General features: G+C 42.9%; 1 protein-coding gene across 1 annotated transcript; it reads left to right on the top strand.

Annotated features, from left to right (window-relative positions):
* Window positions 1-8,233: 8,233 nt before the first annotated feature.
* LOC308409740 (uncharacterized protein) lies at window positions 8,234-12,870 on the top strand (the record flags this gene model as incomplete). Its single annotated transcript, XM_080902696.1, has 5 exons — window positions 8,234-8,447; window positions 10,252-10,590; window positions 10,762-10,860; window positions 11,979-12,305; window positions 12,863-12,870. Exons 1-5 carry the CDS (start codon window positions 8,411-8,413, stop codon window positions 12,868-12,870), a joined length of 810 nt encoding a protein of 269 aa, XP_080758822.1. The 5' UTR covers window positions 8,234-8,410.
* Window positions 12,871-16,228: the final 3,358 nt, after the last annotated feature.

Genomic DNA, 16,228 nt, shown 5'->3' with positions numbered 1-16,228 from the left:
ACTGCTCACAGTGACACCGAGTGGGAAATCCACGGTGTTAAAAAGCTTCCCACATGTTTGCTCCATGTTTCTATCTAATGGAAGGCCCAACACGTCCGTCCCATCTACCAGGTTTCATTTGTATTATCGTTCTTCTGGGTTCAGAGCAGCACAAGAAGGGCCCTGGACTCACTGGAGCTTTTTCATTTATGATCCTTTTTGAATCTTTCTGACAAACAGTGAAAATGTGTTTCTTTAATCTCCGTCTATATTTTCATCATAAAAACTCCACAGGACTCTGAGCCCTTATGATCCCTGCACAAACTCATCTCTAACCCTCTGCTGATCTTTGCTCCATGGATTTAACTCTTCACTGAACTGGACGTCCACAGTGTTCAAATCCCTGCAAGCAGGATGAAGTCCAGCCAGCCAATCACAGGACAGGAAGTGATCAGCTGACACAGTGATTTGAAGCTGTCAGGGTGAGGCTGCTTCATGCAGGTGTGAAACTATGAGGAAGCTGAACGCCTCCTCTTTCCTCAGCAGTGATCTGTGGCAGTCTGCCATCATGTTTGGCTGCTCACACTGAATGTGACTCACTGAAAGCTGAACCATGTTTTTGATGATCACACTTTAATTTAACAGCTGAACAATGAACTTTTAGAAAGAGTCAAATCTGACAAACAAACGTTTTTTCTCCATGTTGTTGAAGTTAAAGTTGTTTCAAAGGCGATAGAGCGTTTGTGACTGTGGCCCCCAGACTCTGGACTCCTTTGAGCCGGAGATGTGTGGACTCAGTGGTTTCATTCAACAAGCAGCTAAAATCTTTTTAAACTTGCTTTTGGTTCATTTCTGTTTTTCTGTTTTAGCTTTTCTGTGAAGCACTTTGTGATGTTTGTCTTGAAAGGTGCTATACAAATAAAACTTTACTTAAGTAAAACACAGAGTTGAGATTGATTTAAAATCGTCTGTAATCCAGATGATTCCAAACAAAGTGTAAAATAAGAGCAACATTTCATTGAAGCTGTGGCTTCATTTATCACAGTGTCACAAAGAGCTTCCTGTTTCCAGCCTGTCAGCTCTCACAGTGTTATATTGCACATGTGCTGTGAGTAATAATCTCAATAATAATAATAGAAATGAATAAATAAAGAGATAAACAGCACCAACAGGAGCCTGCAGAGAGTTTCTGCTCTTGCAAAGACAAACATGTTTGTTCCAACAGAACATTCAGATCATAATTCAGATGTGAAAAGCTGTCAGACAGGACAGCTTATATAAACACAGTGTTTAGTTTGTGAGAGCAGGTAAAGGCAAAGAACCAGGAATGAACTGTGGGGACCTGATTGGACGCTTTGGATTTCCTGATCTCACAACCACGAGTGCTGCTGCTGCGCCCTGCTGGGGCCAGTTTCCCCCCAACTGTCCCCTTGAACCACCTGGAGGTGTGAGCGCTTAATGTTAGGCGTTAGTTATTAATGTTACTGATGTTCTTTTGTGTTTTGGGAACTAATTACTAAAGTGGGCTTAACTTTATCATTGACCTGCTGGCGTTCGGTTTATTTCCACATAGTCTAGTTTGATGCACGTTCATGTCACAAGCTTCAAAACGTTTGTCACACTGGGAGTGAACTATGACCCTAAAGCTAAATGCACCTTTCACTGAACATGAGCTCACTGCACAACAATGACTGCAGATCTACACACAGACACACACACAGGCGGTGTGTTGAGGTGAATAACAGACTTTTAATTTGCTTCTTAGGAATAAAAATGCTTCCCAAATATTTCATATGAATAAAAATGTAGAAACATCTGGAGCACAGATGTGTAAAGATGCTGTGATATTCAATCAGAGTCAAAATGAGGAAAGAGGAACAGACGGTTTCCAGATCAGCACACATGACCCTGCAGCAGAGTTCACTATAGTGCACGGTGGTTTTAGATGGACTGGAGTAAGAGCACATCTGAGATGGAAACAAGGAGCACAGGCTGTATGTAGGAGATGGATGAAGCCTCCAGTCACTCACACAGTCCCATCTTAAAGCCTCCAGCCTGGTGTTTTGAAACTGGCGAGAGGGAAGCGAGGGGACGCTGACGCAGCAGTAACGTGTGGCTACAGCATGAACATTGTTGTGTTGGAGACCAGAAACCCATCCATCTCTCAGCAGAGTGGGCTTGTTGATTTAGAGGTGCAGTTACTGCAACGCTAAGGAAACACTGCCTCCGTCTTTCACACAAAGCCTGGAGTTCCCTGCGTGAGAGCAGGCATGGATAGACCTGACTGTTGGGAACATATCCACCGACTTCTGAGCGCTGAAGTGTTGACCGGTCTGCAGGCTCAGGCAGCAGCTGACTGTTAGCCTGATGCTGCAGAGGAAGCTGTCAGCAGCTCCCACATTGTTTCAGTCTGACCTCGCCTGGTTTCTGCTCCTTCTTCTGTGAGAGACAGAAAAGAAAAGCATCTCCCTCCATGGCCTCCATTAGATCCACAGTGTAGTTCAGGATATGTTGTTGGGACGTCCTGACCCAGAGACTATTCTCACCATTATTATGTGTCTGTGTGAGCATTGCTGCAAACCCTCTGCACTCGACGTCATCCTGCAACATTTCAAATCCAGGCAGTAACGCTGGACGAAGCTTTAAAGCCTCAAACACGGAGCACCAACTCGTCTATGAGCACATTTGCATTGTGTAGAAATACAGTAATGAAATAGCTTCATTTAAATCTCAAGTCACGGGACACCCCGCTCTTGTTACGGTCATTTCAAGCCGGGTCGTAACACTGAGACACAAACGTTTCCTGAGCTAAAGCTGACGGACTGACAGCTACAATGAGTGACTCTCTTTATCCTGCTGAACCCTGAGGAGGACACACACACACACACACACACACACACACACACACACACACACACACACACACACACACACACACAAACACACACACACCAAACAACTGTGATGCCGGGTTGATCACAAACAGGTTTTTAGGGTTAAAATAATGCCTGAAAAAATGCTGTGGTTTGGTTTATCTCTCGGTTTGTGCCAGGTGGGTGGAGCCTGTGTGATGGGGGACGTTTCAGATGCAGCGGAGCATTTTAAAGTGAAGGTTTAGAGGTTTCTCTGGAAGCTTCATGTGAGCCCACATACCTCAGTTTATCCTGGCAGTGATTTTTTGTCTTGTTTTTGTTTTATTTGCATTTATAAGGTTCCTGTTTCTGGTTTCCTGATGTCCTGATGCACAGCCAACATCCACAGAATGTGTCAGTTCATTGAACAATGCTTACGCTGCACAACAGGCTGTTCAGTTATAATCATACAATCTCCATCAAAGGTGTGCACATGATCCAGTTAGTTCATAGGTCACACAGCCTGGTGTTTCTATTCATTTGTCCTTTCACATCACAGGAGAAAAACAGCAGCTGGTGTGATGCATCCAGATGAGGGTCCATCAGAGTTGAACTCGACAGCATCATTAACAGCACAAGCGTTACACTAAATCACATCAATTTGAGGCGTCTTCAAAACCCAAACTGTGCAAACTCACTTTTATTATTTATTCATTATTATTTTAACTACCTGCAGTTACACGAAGCTCCAACAGCTCAGTCTGTACTTACACTAATGAGGGGCGCCCCACAAAAACTCTGAGGCAACGACTGATAACCAATCAGAGAGCAGCAGAAAGCAGGTCTAACACCTTAATAACTACACACACAGACACACACAGTGTGTCCTTCCAGAAGCCCTGCTGGCCTCTGTACTGGCAGATTACTTTATTCTCTGTATTGATCACAGTTTTTAACCAAATCAATTTAATACTAGTAACATCACTTTGTTACTTATGTTAGCTTCACAAATGGCCCTTATGTGCTATCACACACACACACATACACAGTGGGGCCATAATGTAGTTTTTAAGAGCAGCTGTGTCATTTATCATCAAAAGTCCTGCATGTATGTGCCCACGTGTTGTATTGAAGCAACCAAGTGATGAATCACTGTTTTCCACTTTGTTGTTTTGCAAAGTGTTTTTTTGTTGCATTGTTGATTTGTTTTTACTGAAGCAGCTAATAAAGCACAATGGAAAACAATTTTGCCTTTCTTGTAAGACTCTATAAGAGAATGAAACAATGATGCCAGTTATAAATAAAGACAATAAAGTGAATGAATTATGAAACTCATTTTATTTCTATTAGATCTGAAAATGTTGTGTAACACTAACAACCTAAGACAACAAATAGATGCGTTGGCCTGTACAGGAGATAAAGAAAAATTAACAACAGCTGTGAAATGGAAGAGTTCAAGTCACCAAAGGAAACTGGAGCTGGGCTTGTTGCAGGATCTGAAGTTACTAAACACTTTGTGAGTGTCTGCACTAAAACTTAGGACCATATAATTATAAATATGTGCGTGACGAAAGCTGGGCAGCACGCTAACGTCCTTACTCGTATGGGTCTAACCCAGGGGTGGGCAATCTCAGTCCACGAGGGCTGGTGTCCCTGCAGGTTTTAGATGCGTCCTCGAACCAACACAGCTGATTTAAATGGCTAAATTAGCTCCTGAACATGTCCTGCAGTTCTCCAGAGGCCTGGTAACGAACTAATCATGTGATTCAGGTGTGTTGACCCAAGGTGAGATCTAAAACCTGCAGGACACCGGCCCTCGTGGACTGGAATTGCCCACCCCTGGTCTAACCCTTTCACTCCTTTGGTTTATTTCCTCGGACTTTTGTTATTGCCTTTTCGTCAAGTCTGTCTTTGCACCTGCTGTGTTCTCCATCATTTTGTACATGACTGTTTTCAGACTGAAGCTGATCAGACCATCACAGAGAGCCTGTGGGGGACCGCTGACCTCTCAGCTTTGTGAAACACAGACGTTTTCTTCAAACACTCACAGCAGTCAGAGTCAGTTTAGTATTTTAATGTGTTTCAGTTACACTTTGGTCAGGTTCAGGCAGCAGAACTACTCGGCTAGATTTAGGTTAGTTTAATAAAGTTTGGGGTTAAAGTCGACTCTTCCTCAGGTCAAATCTATGAGTTAGTGCAGTTTGTTCTTTAGTATAAACCATAAAGACACATGTGTCACATGTCAAACCTCCTTAAAAGGACAGCCTCTCCCATCTGTGGACCCTCAGTGCTGCCGGACTCATCTCATACTGAACTCACCCACTCTGTGTCTGTCACGGTCCTGGGTCGGTGAGTGTTAGTTTATTTTGATGTTTGTTTGTTTAGGTTCATTAAGTTATCCAAGCTCGTTTGTTATTATATTACCCTTGTGTTAAGCCTCCCTTGCCCTTCATGTGTTTTATGTGTGTGTGTCTTATGTTGTCAAGTTCATGTTGTCGTTCCTGTCATCTCCCCTGTACTCAGTCTCCCTGGTTTGTGCGTCTACCTGTCATGCTTCATGTCTATGTGGTTATGTTAAGTTCATGTCATGTTTTATCTCCATGTCTATGTCTCTGTTTCCTGTTTTATTTTGAAGAGTCTGGTGTTCTTTGTTCATTGCAGTTAGTGTTACTCTCCCCTGTATGGTCATTATGTCTCATTCTAGTCAGCTGTGTTCTCGTGTGTCTCCACTTCTCCTGATCACCTCATGTGTGTGTTTAAGTCCTCTGTTTTCTATGTTTCGTTGTCAGGTCGTCTGTTTGCATCCCCATAGTGTTACGTCATAGTTTACTCAGTGTTCATACTTTGTTGTAGTATTTTCACTTCTTAGTCCTTTAGTTTTCTGAGTGTTCACAGTTTTCTTAGTTTTCATAGCTTCATGCTGTTTCATGTGCCAACATCTAAATAAAGGATCGTCTTCTGTTCAGTCAGCAAGTCCAGAAGTGTCTGCTTCTGGGTCCTGTAAACTAAACTTATCGGCGCACCCCGCCGTGACAGTGTCAGTCATCAGTGGATTCACTGTTCCTCAGGTTTCATTAAAGGTTTTTCTACATTCTTTGTTCCTGTCAGAGCGTCACGTGAGTCATTAAACATCAGTGATCAGGATCAAACATGGAACATGTACAGGAGACACGTCAGTCTGTGTGGACCTTCTGATGTCATCACTGTGTTTACTTTATTGTTTGTTGTGTTATGGTTGGGATTCAGAAATGTTCACTGCCATCACTTCATGAAATGTTACAGGGATGTGTGTGTGTGTGTGTGTGTGTGTGTGTTTGTTTGTTTGTTTATTTAGGCAGGTTTGGAGCAGATCCTCAGTGTTTTCTCTCCCTCTCCTTCTGTAAACTTCTTCACTAATTTCTTTCTTTTTCTTTTCTGTCCTGATTCTAATAACTCAGAATAAAAACTCCTAATAAACTTCTAATAAAATATGACCATTATAGCAAAAGCAGCAATGATGCACTTGGGAAAATCACAACACATGTAAGAAGTAGAAAGTTCAGATATGTGTTTAAAATTGTAGGGAGTAAAAAGTAGTTCTCAGGTAAAGTACAGATACCTGAAAATTGTACTTAAGTACTTACTGCCCAACTGTGGAGAAGAGGAGAGTTTTATTCCTCACATTATGTAAATAATAATGTAAACTTTATTGATCCCTGTGGGTAAACTCCTCTCTGCATTTAACCCACTCACTCAGTGAAGCAGTGGGCAGCCATTGGGCGCCCGGGGAGCAGCGTGTAGGGACGGTACCTTGATCAGGGGTACCTGAGGGGAGCTGTTCAGGGGAATCGAACCCCTGATCTTCCGATCATGGGCCACCACTCTACCTACTGAGCTATCTTTGCCTGATAAATGAGTTAGCTGTTAGAACTGTCATCAGTTACTATGAAACTATGTAATCAATATACAGTAATAATGTAACATTAGAGTACTGACCTGAATGAGTTTTGCCTCCTGAGGGTTACAGCTGTGTATGATGTGTTTAACAGGCACAAACTAAGATTTACACACATGTTCATCCAAACATTAAATACACCTCCATGAGTCACCTGATACACACCTGTGCACGTGTAGTTGTGAGACAGCTTTCAGTGAGCTCACATTTAGGCTGCGTCCACACGTACTCGGGTATTTTTGAAAACACAGATTTTTCTGTGTTTGCACCTTTCGTCCACACGTAAACGCCGTTTTCGATCACTGAAAACTGAGATTTTTAAAACTCAGTTTTTGCTTTTACGTGTTGACGAGGAAAACAGAGATTTAGTCACGCAACGTCAAAGGTGTGCGCCTTTTTTGACGTGCCGCTGTGCGCCACGTTATTGTTTACATGAGATGAATTTCTACAATGGTGGATAAACACAAAATACTGTTGCTGTTAATCTATCTGCAGTTTTACACACGTACATGTACACACACAGTTACTGTCCCTCCATTTACAAAGACGTCAGAGTGAACAGAGTCAACACAGACGCTCTCACAACCTAAATCCAGACGCCACGTCGTTGTCGGTTTTTAATGAATTTAATTTGTATTTAATTTAAATTTATGCATGTTGTGTGTATTTGTTCATTCCTAAGTTGTGAGTCTGCAGCAGCCAGAGTACTGATTTTGGTCATTAACATTTGATGAAGGCACTTAAAAACACAAACACTTTTCAGAAGTACTTCAGGTTTGCATCAAACCTGCTCACTCTTTCCCTCCCAGGCTTCTAGACTCCTGATTGGCCAACATTTCTACACGGCGTGGATTTGACATGTTCTTGACCGTGTTTGACTGCGTTTTTGGCGAGATTTTCTTTAAAAACACAAACAGAAAATCTCAGTTTTCCAAAGTACGTGTGGACGTAGCCTTAGTGTGAGCAGCCAAACATGATGGCAGACTGCCACAGATCACTTCTGAGGAAAGAGGAGGCGTTCAGCTTCCTCATAGTTTCACACCTGCATGAAGCAGCCTCACCCTGACAGCTTCAAATCACTGTGTCAGCTGATCACTTCCTGTCCTGTGATTGGCTGAGCTTCAGGCCTTCTCTCAGTCAAACTGGAAACAGGGATTGAGACAGTGTGAGGGTTTGTGGAGTGCCACAGTGCTGTAATGAATACTGTAGTGGAAGAAGTTCTTTCACACTCTTCATCCTGGAGCTGCTTTATGTCCATGATCTGCATGGAAACACATCTATGGAGAGGAAATCCAGCTGCTGAGGGTCACATCTGCATCGTTGTAGCTACAGTGGATGTTTCAGCGTCAGGACTGAAGGCGGAGCTTTGTGCGTGTCAGGGTGAGGCCGCAGCAGCCGCCTCCAACCTGAGCGCTCGGGCGTGAAACTACGAGGAAAGCCGACGTCCTCCTCTTTCCTCAGAAGTGATCTGTGGCCGGCCGGACTTCATTCCACAGATGTGCTTTAACAAAGTGTGAAGCTGAACTCTGAGCTGTGACAGTGAAGCAGTGTGAGAGTGTCAGTAGATGATCAGCAGAGGAAAGTGAAGCTGCTGTGAGCTGATGTCCTGAAGGGCTTTTAAAGAGTCTCTGAGTTTGACAGGAACATGAAGATGTTTGTGGTGTTTGTGATCCTCCTGCACGGTAAGTACACCTTCCTCTTTTCGAGGCTGCATTTGTAGGCCGATTACATCACAGCGACGCGACGTAGGCTGTCCAAATTCGGTGTCTTTTTTTCAGTGTTCTATTTGTTCCTGAATAAATCAGTTTGGCTGAGATTAAAATTATAGTTTTCACACAGCTGAATAAACGTCAAACAGAAAACTGATTAAACAAAAGTGTGAGATGGTAGAGAATTTACGCCAGTGTCCTGTTATATTTTAGATAGCAAGGAGCAGACAGCTGAGTTTATTAAACTCCACGTCTAGTTTCACAGGCTCTCACTTCGGGCTCGGCCTTCGCAGTCAATGTTGGCCGGGTCCTTCCCATTAGAGCACTTTCCTCTAACACTGCAGGCTTACTTCTTGTTCGTAGAGTATTTTATATCGTAGAGTATTTGATATATATATTTTATTTATTTATTTATTTATTTATTTATTTATTTTTTGGAGGCAGAGCCTTCAGTTTTCAGGCCCCTCTTCTGTGGAACCAGCTTCCAGTTTGGATTCAGGAGACAGACACTATCTCTACTTTTAAGATTAGGCTTAAAACTTTCCATAACAGCAGAGTGCAAGATGTAAGCAAGGGCATTGATAGAACACCATACCCAAGTGGCCAGCATATATAGTATATATATAGTATACAGCAGTCCTTCTCAAATAGTGGGGCGCACCCAGGGGAACTTGCTTTTTTAGCCGTGCTAGAAAGTGTAATTGCACATTCACTGCAGTGAGTGCAGAGTTTTTTGCATGTGTGCAGACACAGTACAGAGCAGGAGATATGAAGTGCAGTAAACAAGCCCTCAAAAAAAATGAAAAAATGAAAAGAGAGGCAGAAATAATTAGACAAAAGTCTCCCAAAAACTAAGACAAAGAAATATGACCAAGCGTATGTAGCACTTGGCTTCACAGTAACAGAACATAATTGAGAAGCATACAATAACTAATAATAAAAAAATAATAAAATAAAATAATAATAAAAAAGACATAAAATAACGCCTGTGCTGAGTATGGCCTGGAAGTCCTGAGGTCAAAATGGGAGACGCTCTCTAGGGTGGTCGAGAATGACCAAGCTAAGATCCTGTGGGACAGATGGACAAACTAGTGGTGGCTAACCAGCCGGACATAGTGGTGTTGGACAAGCAGAGGAAGACGGCTGTAGTGATAGATGTTGCAATACCGAATGACAGCAACATCAGGAAGAAGCAACACGAGAAGCCTAAGAAATACCAAGGGCTCAGAGAAGAGCTCGAGAGGATGTGGAGGGTGAAGGTAACGGTGGTCCCCGTGGTAATCGGAGCACTAGGTGCGGTGACTCCCAAGCTAGGCGAGTGGCTCCAGCAGATCCCGGGAACAACATCGGAGATCTCTGTCCAGAAGAGCGCAGTCCTGGGAACAGCTAAGATACTGCGCAGGACCCTCAAGCTCCCAGGCCTCTGGTAGAGGACCCGAGCTTGAAGGATAAAGAGACTTTTTGTAGGAAAAATGCAAAAATGCCAGGGCTCATTTTCCACCCCAGTCCAGCCCCGTTTTTATCTGACACATTTGAAAAAGTCCTCCAGTCCTCCCCCATCTCATGTGTGGACATGACTGGACTCTTTGATGATGTTTTTATTTTTTATTGTTTTTATTTGTCTGTCATACTATTCACTTTATTTGTTCAGGTTTTTAACTGTGTTTGTTAAAATGTTGAATGTTTCTGTCGTTCTGTCTCCTGGTTTCTGTAAATGTGTCTAAACTTGATCTTCACCTCAAAGTGACTCATGGAGTCTCTGTCTGTGTGTCCTCAGTTTCCCAGCATGCCTCAGCTGTCGAGCTGTATGAGGGGGACTCGTTCATCCTGCCCTGTCAGTTTGACACTTTCGATCTGACTGACCCCTCGGTGGTGTGGAGTCGCTCCGACCTCAGTCCTCCAACCGTCCACCAGCGTCAGCCTCAAGGAGACGAACTGAAAGATCAAAACCAGCGTTACAGCGGCCGAACATCCATGAAGACTGACGCTCTGGATACTGGAGACCTCAGCCTGAACCTGACCAACCTCCAACTGTCTGACAGCGCCACCTACACCTGCTCCGTCAGAGACTTTATAGGTGAACTGAGTCGGAGTGATGTACAGCTGCAGGTCAAAGGTCAGCAACAAACACCTGCTGTAGACACATCTGACATCACTCAGATAAAACTTTATTATTTTAACACAGTCAGAATAACCATGTTAGCTTTATGAGTAAAGTAAAGGCCTCTTCATTAAATTCATTGAGTCAGAGGTCAAAGGTCACGTTGTTCTTTGTGTTCCTCCACAGAACGGTTTCCATCCTGGGCCAAAGCTCTCCTGGTTCTCCTGGTTCTTCTTGTGGTTTCTGGAGGTCTTTTATTTCATTTCCGGCACTATTTCATGTCAGGTGAGTGTCTCCTACTACACTACCCATAATGCCGATGGTCAGCAGAAGTTCTGTGTTTCCAGCACTGTAAAAGACCCTCAGGGTGGCTGTAGCTCAGGAGGTCATCTGCTAATTGGAAGGTTGGTAGTTTGATTTCTGGCTGCTCCAGTCTGCATGTCAAATATCTTTGGGCAACATGCTAACCTCCTGTGCATCCATCAGAGTATGACTGTGTGTGAATGTTAGATAAAAAGCACGTCGCAACACATAGAAAAAGAATGTTTGTGTGAATGAGGCAAGTTGTACTAAGTGTGTGAGAGTAGAAAAGTGCTAAATAAGAACCAGTCCATTTACCAGCAGCAGTTTAAAATCAAGCACAACAACATTTTTACATTATCGTCACTAAATTAATACACAGGTGTTCCTGTGACAGTGTTTGTCCTTCTTTGGGTTGTTAGTATTGTGCTGCACATGTAAAACAGATTCCCACACCAGAAAATTCATTTCACACTCAAAACATGCTGTGAATAAAAATGTGAGTGAAAGCTGCCAGCTGATTTGAATCTGAACTCTGAACATCAGCTGCTCCTTACAGCTGCAGACTCACTGGTGTTTAAGGTTTCAGAGTAAACATTAAATATAAGAACTGAATTCAAACATAGTCTACATACAAAGTTTACATGACATGATATGAAGTACAGTGCACTTGTCCTGTTGTAGGATCATATATATAATATACACACATACATTAGATTATAGGACAACAAAACTGTAGTAAAATCTTTTGCTGCCAACAGGGGAAAAGATCAAGTAATAAGGTTCCTTCTGACAATATGTTTTACTGATGTTCATCACAGAAACGCAAAGACGTTAGATGCTATTAAAAAAACTTCCAGCGATTTGTTAAGTCAGTTAGAGGTGATTTTATGAATGCTGATCTCTGGATCTTAAAATGATCTGGAGTAAGCAAGGTTCACACAGGACAAGTTACCATGGCGATGTACTGCGCTAAGAAATGAACAACCTTCATAGTGCAGAAAACTCAGGGTTTACCCTCAAATTACCTGGATAAGCCAAAATCCTGCTTTTTGTTGTACAGGCTTCAGATGTTGTCATGTTGTGCTTTGTTGTCCTCTCAGTCCCCTGGGTGGGGGTGGAATCAGGGGTGGAGTCTGTCCAGCTGACCTTAAAAACCACAGTTTGCCTGCCTAAAGATGCTAAAGTGGAGTGGAAGGATGCAAACAACAGGAAGGTCCACGTGTATGAGAACGGCTCTGACCAGCCTGAAGAACAGGACGATAAATACAAGAACCGAACAAAGATGAAGAGAAACTTACTGGAACCTGGAGACCTCAGTCTGACCCTGAAACACCCCACAGATGGAGACAACTCCACCTACACCTGCACCGTCTACAGCAGGGAGGGAAACATCCTGCTGAAGAGAAAAGTGGAGCTGAAAGTCAGAGGTCAGTGCTGTAGATACAGGTCAAAGGTCAGAGGTCAGACTCATGATGGTGGTTCAGTCTCAGTGGCTCCATCCAATAATGTCACAGTGTTAGCATGTCTGATGTTTGTGGCTGTTTTGGTTTGTCTTTGATTTCCAGCCAAATGTAAAAGCTTCAGCAGATGAACTGTAGGAGCAAAGTTCATGTGTGAGACTTAATCTGAAAGGTCACATCTTCTAGTTTCTGAACATGTGTTTGTTTAGCATGTGGCTGAAACACAGGCTAAGCTAAGTCAGCTCAAATCTCAGTAACAACCTTCTTTGGTCCTCATCTATGATCAGTCATATCTGAGTCACAATAACTAGAAGATGATTTCTAGCAGAAGTGTGAACATCTCCACATCCTTTCTCCATGTTATCATCCAAAGCTGTGTGAAGTTTCAGAGCTCTGCAGCTAACAGAGACTTTCAGTTTGCTGCTCTCTTCCTCTGACAGCTCCATTCTTAGGGAGCGTTAGTTCTGTTTCACTTTATTCCACTTATTCAGTCTGATGTTCTCTGATCTGTTTCTCTTGTTTAGTGTCTTAAATGCTGCCAGTGCCTCTCTTTGCTGTAACCAACCTTTCTCTTTATTTCTGAGCTTTTTAAGGACTTTAACCTTTGAAAATGGAAAGAAATCAGTCAGATTCATGGCTGCATCACAGTGTCACATGTAGTTCTCCACATCAGCTGGATTATATCTATAGCAGCAAACAGCAGCCAATATACAAATCTTTGTCTGTGTTAATAAAGTTGGATCAGTTCAAACAGTTTGTTGCTCTGCTTGAAAGCAGCAGTTTTTCTAATGCACCACCTTCATGTTTCCTTCATATTTGAATCCCCCTGTAGATGCTGACAGGTAACTGAAGGAAAAAATGTCCATCCCGGTTTTCCCTCCAAGGCACGAGCGATAAGCAGAGTTCTGTCCTTTCCTTCTAAGATTCCTAATTATTTAAAGTAACACTCAGGTATGCCATTCAGCTGGGTTAGTTACGACGTCGGGAGCAGCTTGGGAGAACAAGAAAACAGAGACTGCTTTAGGTTGCCTTCCCAATCGACTCAAAGGTTTATTTAGTACATAACAGCTTATATAGAGGAAAAAAAGGTTCGTGTGTCAGCAAGTTCTCAGTTCAAACCGGTACAGACCAAATAAGGAAACGTCTTCCTGCCTTGTGAGCAAAGAAGTATCCTGTGTGTAGTTTATCAGTTCAGCTACAATTTATGATCATCCCAGCAAAATACACTCCTAGACATAAAATACAGAGTTCTTTCATTAGTGAATTCTGAAACAAACCACCTAGCCTTTAACGAGCCTTTTCCAGGAGATAAAGAAAAAGGGAGGATGGGAGTAAGGAAGTGGTCTCGTCTCTGTGGTATTTTCGACCTTGGGGTACCAGCTTGTGAGTCTTACACATTAATTCTTGGGTCACAGAGAAAGAGAAAAACAACTAGTAGATGGGCCTTATTGAGTAACAGTTTTCCTGTATAAAACAATATCCTGTAAATGCTAACCGTGGTATCAAAATATCACAACAGTTCTCTCCTTTTATCATGAAATGATAACATAGTATAAAGACAGAATGTAATAACATAATATAAAGACAAATCATAACTGTAACTGGTCCTTCGAGCAAGCTTAATATCAAAAATTCCGAGAGCGTATACATGGTATCACACAACAGACAATAATCATCGAAAACATGCTGCAACGGTTACAAAGGCTACAATTAGTTCCTTCCATCTTCCAAACGTGTCCTGCAGCCACTTATGTAGCCACTGACCGTGGCCTGTATCGGCAATTAGTTCTATCTGCAATGCTTCAAGTCTATTCACAGCTTGTGTGAATGAACCGTTAGGGGCGGTGTTATTGGGAATGAAAGTACAGCATACATCAACGGTTACTAGACCACAGGTACCGGTCCAATTAACAGGTAAAGCTAATCTAAGGGTATTATTGCACAACCAATAAGCGTTAGGGATTGCTCTAGTTAGGCGCGTGACCATGTGTGATTTAACTAACTCCCCCCAGTCAGTGTCATTTAATACACCCTCTGGGGGAACAATGATCGAGTCTCTGCTCGAACTTGAACTGTGTGTGTGTTCCTCCAGATAGGATAAAACTTCAGCCATAGAGACAGCTAGCCATGTCTCATTACAGCGTGCACCTGGGGAGTCAGAGAAAAATGTGTAGTTATCCTTTGTATAATCTATGTGTGTGTCTGGGCCAGTTAACTTTAGTCTGTGCAGACATATCATACTAGTATTAAAATGGAGAGGGATCTGTCCTAAGGGCAGTGAGGGTTTTAACCTATTCTTAGGGCGTTTCATTGGGGCGCAGGTCCCTGCGGTGTCATTAGATAACTTCAATAATTTGCCTAATGGAGTCTCAGGGTTAGTTGGTGTGTGTGTGTGTCTAAGTAAGCAGTCGAGAGGGCTCAGAGTCAACTGTAAAGCGTCTTTAAGGAGACCATTATCTCCGCCGATTTTCTCTAGTCCCTCAGTGAGGGGGAAACCGGATATGGGGTATCCTACTATTACCTGTTCTGGATTAGCCTTTGAACAGACATAACAGTTACTGTTTCCTAAATCACGAGCGGCTGTTCTGGCATTTTCATACCAGGAGTTGACTCCTATTCTAGAGGGCGCATAAGATGGTTTATTAGTGGCGTCTATGTTGCTATTTACTGATTTTAGGGAACGTAATGAGTGCATTAAGTAGGTGTCTTGCAAAATAGAGCATGAGGTATAGTCAGCAAAATATGACCTGCAGAAATATGAACATGGTTGCAGTTTACAATACAAAATAGCAAAGAAAAATCCTAAGGTTAATGCGATAGATATGATAAATAACCTAAATATATAAGAAAAACAGTTCTTCAGTTGTCTCCTGGCCTGGTCCCAGGTTCGAGAGACACAGAATAAGCGTCGTGTGATGACAATGGGCATTCCATTTTCTCCATTATCAGGATGGAATGAGTCTAGCTTTATCAGGTTAGACATCATGTGGTACTTTTGGCTTTCTGTTCCTGCTGGATGTTTGAGTACCTTGTCGTTGTTCTTTCAGGCGTTGTGTGTTAATCAGTGGTTGTGTGTGTGTATGTACATTGGATCCTGGCGCTGGCTCGCCGGAGATGTCGTCTACCCGTGTGTTTATTTGCTCTGGTTCCGGGCGTTGGCCCGCCGGAGATGTCATCTGCTTGATCCGACGCCTGAGATGGTCCGATTGGGCTGGTCTTAACCCTGCTGGCATGAATCCACTGAGGTTGTCCGTCTGTGAGGATGCTGGTTCTTCGTCACTGCCAGTACAGTCTGGGGCTGGAACACGCGCGGCCTCCCAGAGTGTCCTTGGTTTTAGTGGCTTCTCCAACACGCATCTCCTTGTCTCCACTGGTGGAACTGTGGAGGGGAAAGGCTGAGAGAGACAAACTTTCTGATAGTTATTATTCAGTTTTTCTACCAGGTTGTGAACATCAGTGGACAATGCAATATACATCACCTTCTACTAGCGGTGCCCCTCTGGAAGCTGACCATGGTGTTGGAAATAATCTTATTTCAAATGGAAATAATTTGGTTACTGCAGATGGAGTCATAATGTATGAAATGGAAAATCTGGTTGTGGTAAATGCTGATGTTTTGCTTTTGAGCTACCTACATTAGTTCGCGCACATGTTAGACAGGTTGCTAATATGCTTTTTACTGCATGTGATGTTTTCTCAATTACAAATCTTGATTTTATTGCCCCTATTACCCCTCTTTGTCCGACATGACTCACACAGTGAAAATGTCGGGCAAGGACTGGCATCAGGGAATATGGGAGGGCAATCAAACCCTTAAGATTTTGTATAAGCCATCTCTGTCATCTAAGGTACAGTCATTATTCTCCCAATAGGTGTAATCACATGCAGAG

The sequence above is a fragment of the Rhamphochromis sp. 'chilingali' genome, assembly GCF_963969265.1.
Source record: "Rhamphochromis sp. 'chilingali' genome assembly, chromosome: 1".
NCBI classification, from domain to species: Eukaryota; Metazoa; Chordata; class Actinopteri; order Cichliformes; family Cichlidae; genus Rhamphochromis; species Rhamphochromis sp. 'chilingali'.
This window is presented reverse-complemented; position numbering and strand designations above follow the sequence as displayed.